Here is an 11,393-nt window from a genome sequence, read left to right on the forward strand (position 1 = left end):
AGAGAGAGAGAGAGAGAGAGAGAGAGAGAGAGAGAGAGAGACGCTTTTCCACCTCCATCAGTTTTCCGACTTCAGTGCGGCAATTTATCCAATTCTCATTATGATAATCGAGTTTAGGGTTTGTCGCTATTGCGTGGTGAATTTTCAGAGTTTCGGAATTTTTGGGTTTGAGGGTATAACTTTTTGCTCGGGCTCTGTTTAACGACGCGTTTTTGAGGGCCCTGAAAATTATCGCCGAGAAGGGCTACAATTTTAATTTCATCCGGTAATTTTCATGGGATTCCCCCTGTCGTAAATCTTGTGGGCAATCCATTAGGTCCTGCTTCAATGCCGGCGCTCCGAATCAAGTTTATTTTTCGGGAATTAATTCGTTAATTTTTCATTTTGGTTGCACCGTCACTTGGAGAACGAGGAACCTTTGCCTCCTACGAATTGCCGGGTTGCATTGGCGTTTGAGTTGTATTTTTTTTAAGTAGAATAAAAAATGAGAAATAGTTGATTTTATTATATATTAATCCCAGAAATTCCGTAGAAGCGATTTGCTGTAGGCGCCAAACACCCTCATTAATTATACGAACGTGTATCGGTTCGGTCAGGTTAGCAAATTAGTCCGTTTTTGTTCAATTAAAAATAAACGAAGATAATTAAGAAGAAGCCTTTTGCATATTGAGCCGTTACTTTCCCCGATTTTTTTTGGCGGTTTCTGCAAGTTTCGCACCCTTAAGGGACGTGTCCGCCCAATCAAAACCATTCTGACTAAGCGGTGATTTCTCACTTCTGAACCATCTCGAGACGCGTGATGTTTGACAGTTACGTCTTGACCTCGGCTAAGAGTGTACTATCGATGAGAAACGAGTGTCACTGAATTTAGTTTCTCTGTGATTCTGTGTAATTTATTGGGAATATTTTGGTATCTATTGGATTACTGTAGCAGCGATCATGGTCCAGAAGGACAAGAGGAAGAAAAGGAGATCCACCGTGAGTTTTTATTAATTGATGGCGTCGGTTCCAGTCCTGAGTGGCGTCCCTCACGTGAGCCCTAATCCACGTGTAGTGGTTTTATATTCCGGTAAAATGGCTCATATTTTATAATCAAGATTTTATTTGGAATATCCTTCATTATCACGACTAAAAATAAAATTAAATATTGAGAGATGTCGATCGCTCTCGGGAGAAACACTTCCGAGGTTTATATTAAAAATTGGGGGATAATGTTCGGGCCAGAACCCTCCCCCCTTTTCGATTCGTTTGGTTCTTGTTTTTTTATTTCGAAATTTCTTTTCATTCCGATTGGAGTATTCTCCAATCGACTATCTCTCTCGCTCTCGTAGCTGAGAGTTTCCCTCTCCCTCTACGCGAAATTCTCGTCGAGCATTCCCCATGAATGCTTCCCCCTTCACGGCTCCCCGCAACAATCCATCCGCTCCGAGAAGTACGGCTCTCGTTTCATGCGCCTATTCCCCAGTCTAAAATTCCCTCCGATTATTAAATAGTTTGGAGTGGCTCACAGCGATCTAAAAATTATAATTTTCATATCGATGTCTTCGTTGGACTCTCCCGAGGATTTTTGCTCTGGGTTTTTGAAAATTCACTCTGCCAAATTTATTTCCCTGCGAGTTTAGTTGTCATGGATTTTTCTTCCCGCTATACATAATACGTATATAGCGGGTTTTATTTCTTCTCTTTCGCTCTCATGGTAGTCCGCATACCTCTCTTCCTGATTATTGGATTCCCAAGTATTTAGGGATTAACACTGAATTTCGGTATTACCTATTGTCCTCGTATTGTCAATAACACCTGAGGAATTCGATTACCTTAGCCTTGTCGCCGAGGCGATCGATAATACATTGTTTCTCATCATGCGATGTTTTGAATCAATCTCTAGAGCATTATTATTATGAATTTAGTTGTTTCTTTTGTTTTTGTCAGGATATTTGATGAAATTTCGTTAGTTGAGATTGTTTCAGGTTTATTAAGGAAAATAATAATAATGATTTTTTTTGGGAACACGTCAAGATTTGTTGTAAACTGATTTTTTAAATTTCAATAGCGGAACATGTAAGGACAATGTTGATTCCTTTTTTTTGTAGTTTTGACCGCCCAATAACCCTTTTCCACCCGAAATCCACCCTTCTCTTCATAACGTAACATACTGAGCGACTTGAGGACCGTGACCTTTCCCCAAAAATCTAGCTTTCTCCCATTTGGTATACATTTTAGGAAATTTCGAGTTAGTTGAAGGTGTTTTTGACGATTTTTCCGGTTTGGTAATTCCGGTTAAAAATTATCTGGCGCCCATAGGAATAACGCTTTGGGAGTTTTGAGCATTGGAATTAGATTTAGGGGAAGAAGGTCGAACGTAACAGCATTTTCAGTCGTTATAGAAAAATGTCACATTACACATATCAAAATGAAGTTTTGCATAGTGAATCATTTTTTAAAGTCGAAATTATTGTAAAAAAAAAATTAATATAAAAATTTCACATAAATGTTGATGTGTTTCTGATTTTTCTGAATTTTTTCAGATTTTTATAATACTTTTTGACGGCTAAAAAGCATGACGTTAGAAAAAGATGTTTTTTTGCGATAACACTCCCAGGAATGCAAATAAAAATCTAGAAATTTGTATGCTGGCATATTTTATCATGATAAATAGCAGGAAAAATTGGCGATGCAAAATTCGTTGGGGGCATTTTCACCATATTTATTCCGCTGGACCCTTTGAACCGAGTAGAATACTCCACAGGGTTACCAGCTGGGAAAAATTCAATGGAGACTTCGTGCGACATTGCCAATGTTTCTATGCATTTTTATACAATTTCCATAATTATAAATGAAGTTTTTAAAAATAATGCAATACGCGTAATTGCTAAAAAAAACAATTATTTCACGGGAAAAAAATGGAAGCCAAAAAAATGGACGTCAGTATTATAATGGAAAACTTCATTTGAAAATTTGGATTTTTTGTGTTCAGCAAGTGAATGAGGGATCGATAATAAAAGGATTCCCCTTCCGTTTCACCTCTCCGCCTCTGAGATCTACAGACGAAACACCTTAAATGAATCCAATTATGATTTGAAATATTCGTCCCAATGCCATCTTGACCGAGTGCGTTCATGAGATTGATTGAATTATGTATTGTTGAAAAAAATTTAGTTTGAATTCAATATTTTCGGGGCAATATTGGCTGCCAACTTTGGCACAAGGTTGGCTGACGAATGAAAGCATTGTATTCGTCAAATAAGAATTTTTTAATTTTTTATATCAGGATAACTAATTTTCCCTTCAGGATTTCGAATCTGCTATTTTTAGATCATGTCCGGATGTATATATGTGTGTATGTGTGCTCGATTATCAACGATAACTGAAAAATTATTTAAATTAATCCAATTGGGATTTAAAATATTGTTCCCAATGCCATCTGGATCGAGTTCGATCATGAAATTAACTGCATCATCTGTTGTTGAGAAAAATTATTTTGAAACTAATATTCAGGACAAGGTAATATATGTCAACATTGAGGCAATATTGGCTGCTAACTTTGGAGCAATATTGGCAGCCGACGTCGGGGTAATGTTGGCTGCCACCGTTGGGACCATGTTAGCTACCAACATTGAGGCAATTTCAATCAATCCAATTCAATAAATCGCCGAATTCAATGTAAAATTCATCGTTATACAAATTCCATTCGGAAGCAAAGTGCGAATTTATTAGCAAAAATATATTAACTATGTTATGACGAAAGCAATTTCTCACTTGTTGCTTCCTTCCTTTTTATCGGAGACCGTGTGATTTGTTGCCGAAAGGTAGTTTTGTTGGTCTCTGTCATTCCTTAATATCTTTTCAGGCTTGGATTGCTATGCAATCACATGCGAAGAGCAATACGTCTATTTCGGAGCTTCTCAATGGCGTAAATAAATCAGGTAATACGACCAGAGTACTTAAGTACTCGTCATCGATTAAGGTATATCCCAAGGCATAGCATCCAAAAGTTAGTCCCTATGGATTTTCGAAAAAAATTCTAAATAGCTCAATTTATTGCATTACCATAAGTTATTGAGTTTTTCTATCCTCATATGTTGTTGATGCAGGCAACAATAACTCTTTGAATCAAATGAAAAATTATTTGTTAAACTATTGTTTGAATCAAATAAGGAGTGTTTTACAAAATTTCAATTTTTTAGAGTTGAATATCGCAGACATTATGTATTATAAAATTTGGATATTTATTCATTTATCCGTATTCGGAATTTATCAATCTACAGTGGATACTCCCTAACATTTCGGTTCCCTAACATTGCAGTCGGAGAAGTTGACTTCCCCCACCATCGACAACGTGAATGTGTTTAGGTAAATCTGTCTTTCTACGCGACGGGACTGCGCAGTAAAATTACTCTCGGCGTGTGAGAGTGAAACAGGCAGATTCTTTCGCTCTGTTTATCTCTTTCCTAGCTCCGCCTCTAACGAAAGAGTAAGGGCTTCCCGAACATTTAATTCCTTGAATTCTGGCCCCAGAGGCTGAAATGTTAGGGAGTAACCATTGTATCACAGATTAGTTTTTTAATAATTTCGTAAGAGTCCCTTTCTCATATGATGATAAAATCGATTTCGGGGGGACCATAACCCTCGTTTGGCCTATGCCTCGCGTGCTAGCAGCCCGCATTTAATTATTCATTATCTCCTAAACTATGTAGTACAGCTAGTTAGAATTTTTTTCACTAGCTAGCGACTCTTATAAACATTATCCATAAAAAATCCTAAATGGCTGTAACCGTCCTACAGCCGGTAAACTTGACGTGGATACGTCTGTGTTATCCATGTTTGGATAGCCGTCACCGAGAAATAGTTTAAAGATTTCAACTTGTGATTGTAAATTTCATTTTGTTATGTAAATGTGACGAGAGAAATATGAAGAAGAAATTGCCTCTTATCCCCCGAAAATACAAATTACTGTAGAACAATTCATAACATATCCCTCGGGAATTGTTTATTGCTCTAAAATTGCAGGGGGTAATCTTAGATACAGGCCTTAGATCTTATTGCAGGCTGTATCTTCGATACAGCTGTAATGTACATCCAGACGTAGTTCCTTACATTCCCCCGAATTTTCTAGAAACTCCTTAAATACCCTCGAATTTTCTAGAAACTCCCTAAATTTCCTCAAAATTTAGAGAAATTCCGTGAATCCCCTCGAATTTTTTAGAAACTCCTCGAGTTCCCTCGAAATTCCCACAAACTCCTTGCATTCCCTTGAATTTTCTAGAAACTCCTTGAATTCTCACGAGTTTTGTAGAAACTCGTTGAATTCCCTCGAAATTTCTGGAAACTTCTTGAATGTTTTAGAAATTTAAAAAAACTTCTCGAATTACCTCTAAATGTCTAGATTTTCTAGAATTCTGATAGAGGGCGTTGCACATAAGGACCATTCCCAAAATGAGCAAAGACATGACTATATACTGAAACCATGGACTTATCCATGTCAAAAATATTCCAACTATTCAGTTCTCGCAATACCAACGGTTCTACTGCAGATTTAAGACTGCCGCTAAATAGCACCGGTCCCCCTTATATAGAGATTTTTAAATCTAAAAATTTCTACACTGGAAATTTCTGATGGCGTTGAACATAATGGTATTCTGACATCACTCCCCGGTTTGAGACCATAGACGTGTCCACGTCAAAAATATAGGGACAATCTTAAGAAAAACCTGCTTTCTAGGGATCTATCTTGAATGAATGCGTTCAAGTCGTTTCTATAAATGAAACTCGTTGCCCGCGTGGTTCAGTGTTTACAATCACCATTCAAAATTCATTTTGCGTCGGGATATACAAAGAGGTGAAACAGAAATAAAAGGAGTACTTTGGAATTATTTAAAGTGTAATTCTATTGTATTCCCCTTTTGTTTTACTTAATTTTTTTTGTGTAATATACTTGTGTAATTTTCTTCTTTGTTGGAATCTCTACAGAGACGTATGAGAGTTTGGTCAAGACTTTAACATCGAAGGAAGATCCAACCGAGCAACGTATCAATTTCGACCAGTTCTGTACACTCGCTAGTGAATGGAGGCAGCTCAAAACCAATGGGGCAAACTGCGAAAGTGAGATACCTTCAGTATGGAGTATATTATCTAGGAAGACCATGAAGTTCCTTTGTGAAGCTTTCGTGCACCCCCTTAATCGACTCCTAGGTATTTCAATGAAAAAAGAGAAAAATTTACCAACCAAATTTTGAAAGCATTATCTCGCAAATAATTGAAGAATTTTTTTATCTACACTTCAACAAACTTTTTTCACCATCTGGTTGAGAGTAGTTTTCTAAATTTTATCATTAAGGCCCGGGTATAATAATTTTTACCCCTTTTCCCCCTCCGCCACTCCCTCTTTCTCAATCCCCGCCCCCTTTCCCGTGTCCCCCCTAGGGGATTTTCTAACGGAAAAGTCATTTCACGGGGGTCCCTCGTGACTGTAATTGTGGGGATGAGAAGTGATAAAAAAAATATGATAGGCACCTAAATCAACATGTTATGACCTTCAGGAGGTCGGAAATTGTGTCTGAGAGTGGTGATAAACGTATAAAAAAATCGTATAGAAATTTTCTCTACGGATTGCCTATATTCTATAGGATTTTCGTATATGATATTCGGATACTTCTATACGGATATGTTTATACAAATTATTTCTATAGGATTTCTATAGGTGTGATCCTATACGACTCACTGCCACATGTATAGAAACATTTCGTATGGAGTTGCGACATATCTCTACGTTTTTCTCTGGAGCGTTTAGACATCTTTCGTATGAAAACAAAAATTTATGGATAGAAATAATTCATATAGAAATATCCGAATATCATATATGGAAATCACCTTGAATTTCTATACGCAATCCGTATAGAAAATTTCTATACGATTTTTTCATATGTGAAGAACCGTAATTAGTGCATAATCCTCGGATGAAAACTGTCACTAGATTCTCTATTTTGATACCCATCACAATACAAAAATGGCAGTCCAATCACTTGTGTAAAAAACCACCAATTATATTTCTTACCAGCATTTCACTAGGATCGGTTCTCATTACCGACATTTGAGCTATTATTTCACATTTTTTTCACCACCATTATCCAAATAATATGGCCACAATTGCCAGAGGCGTGAATGAACTGATCACCTGTCAGGATGGGTTTTCACTCTAAGTGACTTGTGGCGTAATCACTGAAATATAACTATAATGGAAGGTGTATTGCTGGGCTGAACGCGTGAGAGCAACGATTTTGTGAGATAGCCTATTAAGGTGAGGCCACCTGTCCTTTTCTATCCCTCTGCGCATGCGCTCTAAGGGCTAAACCACGTGATGAATCATCTAACTAGAAAGTTTAGCCGTCTGTATGCCCGTAGTGTTTAGCCCGGTTTGGCCTGGCTCTTTGTAATAATCGTCCAACAGTTAGCACGCGTAAAAAAATAAATTATGAGACATGAACTGTGAAAAAAATAAATCCCGATAATTGAGGAGATAATTCAGGTATTTTTTACCAATCATATCGAAGTTATTTCCGCCTTCCCATCCTATACTTGAGACATTGCATGGGTGTTGTGAACCTCATGAGATGAAGATTATAAAAACAATTACTGCTGATTATATCAAAATGCGATTGAGAAGTTACGCTAAAATCCAAACATTAGGAGGTTTAGTCTTTTGCCATTTCCTCTCAGGATTTCTCTTTATAAAGCTAGAGCAACATTCAATGGGATGGAGGAATTGCGTTGTAACACTTAACCTGCCCATTTCTCGTCTTGACATGTTCTCAATATGTAGGCCTACTCCACTGAGCAGTTGCCGATACTTCTTGACCGGACTGTACGACAAGGACAGGTGGCTTCACGAATTTCTTTCTCTCTCACACAGAATCGAGAACTCAATACACCTTTCAGTATAGTTATAGTTCAGTGGGCGTAATCCGTCCTGCTAATGCCGAAAAAAGCCGGTAAATTCTAATTGCAGAATCTCACGAACATCACGAAAATGATGTCTCTCAAGAGTCATGCTTACAAGGAACACTATGCAGGTGTCCCCCTCCGATTTCGATGAAACTTAAATATGCTATAGGGGACCCAAAACTAAGGGACACATATTTTTTTTAGCTGTCCATATTGGGTTTTACGGGGTGAAAGTGCTCTCTGAAGTTGACCACCTCTCGGGGTCATTTTTCGATTGCACACCTAAGGAAGCTTTTTGAACAACTCTTTCGCAGTGTATCATGAAGGTCACAAGGAATGATGAAAATGCGAATTAGAACCGTCTCCGGGGGGGTGAAATATGGCGGGTAAACTACCCTTGTGAAAATTCATTTTTCTCATAGAAAAAAAACTTTTGATGGAAATCCCATGGGATAAATTCTATTTGGAAAAGTAGAAAAAAATACAGAATATCTGTTTTGATTTTTTTTTATTGAAATTTAAAACTTGAAAAAATAGATTTTTCGTGAATTGCGAAATTACAAACTTTTTCCTGTACAAAACGAAGCTTACGGCTAATGATGAGGAAAACCATTGGGACAGGATCTAGGAGTGGTATCGGGGAGCTTAACTACCCGCGGGAGGGGGGGGGGAATTTTTTTTAATAAGGGAGAAAAAATATCGATGAGAACTTTATGAAACACATTTCGTTCGAAACCTGAAACAATTTAAAGCACATATTTAGCATTTTTTCCGCAAATTAGAGTTTTAAGGTAAGAAACATCGATTCTTTGAAAAATTATGGGTTTTTGATTGTTTGTTATAATAGACTGAACTTACACGGAATGATAAGTGAAACAATTGAAATAGTCTTCGGGAATTAAACTTGAGGGCTTAACAATCCTCATGGTATTTTATCGAATCGATTGGACCAACCTCATTCATTTTCAAAAGAAATCAGTGATGACCATGAATCTCAAAAAATTCTACTGAAGGCCAGGGTAGAGATTCTGTTAAATGGTTTCCATTTCCAATTTGAAAAAATGAGTTATGGTGAAATATNTAAGCACACCGCATAACATCCCGGAAGATTAACAAATTCATCACCAGAAAANTGATGACCATGAATCTCAAAAAATTCTACTGAAGGCCAGGGTAGAGATTCTGTTAAATGGTTTCCATTTCCAATTTGAAAAAATGAGTTATGGTGAAATATTTTGAGGAATTCAAATTTTCATCTGTATATGAACGTGGATGGCTGGTACGAAGAAGAGCCGATGATTTTGTATAGTAAATAATGGATCGATGATAAAATGTATTTCGGTTGCTCTTATCGCTTCGATGTGATATCGTTTTCAATGAGACGTAAATGGCGACATATGACAATACCATTCTGTTTGATAATGCAGAACCACAANATTTCGAATTGGAAATTCATTCAGGCCGAACGTTAGCTGAAGAAGGTACTAAACAAGTAGCGTGCGTCGTACAATCNTAATATTCGGGAGTTGTAAACATATTGATGCAAATGGCGCATTTATTATCTGAGGATGAAATTACTCTGATCAATATAACTTATACGATATCAATGTTTTTCATTTCCATCCCTCTTGTGAATTACAATCAGTCTATGAACATACATCGAAGAGCGAAGTAGTTTTTCGGTGAGTGTCGTGATCTATACTTGTTCTACCATGAAAGTTAATCCGATCAACGTTATCCGACTTCTGATGGCAACATTTGAAGTTCTCAATCTTGCTGAAACACCCGTGAACAACGAGGAACGTGAATTAGCAGACACGTTCGAAAGGATATTGATTCAATCAATGGAGGAATATAATGGAGTTGAAATGATCGAAGAAACATCCCTGGATTTTCAAGAGCCTTATAAAGATATCGAAATGATAGCGGTCGAGGATAAAGAATTTCAACCACATACAGAAGAATCACCTGACAGTTGTTCGGAGGATGAGGAACCTGTAGATTTCAAATATAAAAAGAATGCCGTTGACTTCTGGAGAAGTGGAAAAAAGAAGAAGAATCTCTCTATAGAAACTGTTTCCCATCGATTCAGGAAGGTGAAATCGCGTAGACAGTTACGACGCTGGGCGAATCAAATCAATAAAGAAGGGACATACATGGAGAAGTTGAAACGCATTTCGGAGTACACATTAAAGAATATGAAGAATGCTATCGATGCAGGTTTGATCGTCCACGATACTGACCTCCGAAGGTAGGCCCTGCAAGCCCGGAAGGAAATCGGCTTCGAAGACGTTCGTTTCACAGCTTCGTCCAGGTGGTTGCATTATTTCAAATAAGCACACCGCATAACATCCCGGAAGATTAACAAATTCATCACCAGAAAAACATTAGAGACTCGGGAAGAGTTACAAAAAGATGCGGACGAATTCCTCCTGAAAGTTCGGTCTTATTGGGATACGTATGGCCCAGAAAACATTTCTAATACTGATCAAAGTGATTTCGAATTGGAAATTCATTCAGGCCGAACGTTAGCTGAAGAAGGTACTAAACAAGTAGCGTGCGTCGTACAATCGATAACTTCAACGACACAGAGTTATACAGTACAACCTCTGATTTCTGCTGATGGAAAATTACTATCACCTCTCTTCCTGGTTTTGAATGAACCTTCTGGAACTTTCGGTCCAATAGTGGAGCAAAATCTCTTCAAACCTGCGAATGTGTTCATCACCGCTTCAAAATCGGGAAAACTCACTTCACTTATGACAATATTTAAGACCTAACAAACATGATATGTTCTATCCAATAATTAGGATTATCATCTATTACTTGATTTGTCAGAGCATTTCAAAACCTGGTTGAAGGAAGTCTTTTTCCCAAACGTGGGTCCTAGAAGTCTACTGTTAATCGATTCCTGGAGCGGACACTGTCCTCAAGTCGTGAAAGAAATTACTCCTCCGGATAAAGAATTATTAACTATGTTGATACCAAAGGGGACTACTGGAAAAATTGAACCCCTTGACGTATATGGTTTTAGGATATGGAAGAATTATGATCGTCATTTTTCGGATACTGTCGTCCTCATGGACTAAGATATTAATTTACATTTGCGGAATAATATCATAAAGTTACAGTCTTTTGTCCCTAATCAATTATCATCACCAAGGTATCAAGATTTATTTCGTTATGCTTGGTTTCAGAGTGGTTACATTTCTAAAAAACCAGATGAATTCGAAAATCCTGTCATTTTTGCATTCGGGCAATCATTTCATCCGCACTGTGATATTGAAGGCTGTTCCAATATTGCAGTAGTCAGATGCTCATGNCGAAGTAGTTTTTCGGTGAGTGTCGTGATCTATACTTGTTCTACCATGAAAGTTAATCCGATCAACGTTATCCGACTTCTGATGGCAACATTTGAAGTTCTCAATCTTGCTGAAACACCCGTGAACAACGAG

At 37.6% G+C, this 11,393-nt stretch overlaps 1 protein-coding gene across 18 annotated transcripts in view; it reads left to right on the forward strand.

The window, feature by feature from the left end:
* LOC107041856 overlaps window positions 1–11,393 on the forward strand; it is a 355,118-nt gene that overhangs the window by 234,680 nt on the left and 109,045 nt on the right. For 16 of the 18 annotated variants that reach the window (XM_015262642.2, XM_015262640.2, XM_015262639.2 and 13 more), the window contains 2 exons: window positions 3,848–3,923; window positions 5,968–6,189. In XM_015262642.2, coding sequence (XP_015118128.1) covers window positions 3,848–3,923; window positions 5,968–6,189 — 298 coding nt within the window. The remainder of the gene's footprint in view (window positions 1–3,847; window positions 3,924–5,967; window positions 6,190–11,393) is intronic. The other 2 variants (XM_015262648.2, XM_015262651.2) reach the window with 2 other exon arrangements.

This window comes from Diachasma alloeum, unplaced genomic scaffold (genome assembly GCF_001412515.2).
Source record: "Diachasma alloeum isolate Michigan unplaced genomic scaffold, Dall2.0 Dall_scaffold_00382, whole genome shotgun sequence".
Classification (NCBI taxonomy): Eukaryota; Metazoa; Arthropoda; class Insecta; order Hymenoptera; family Braconidae; genus Diachasma; species Diachasma alloeum.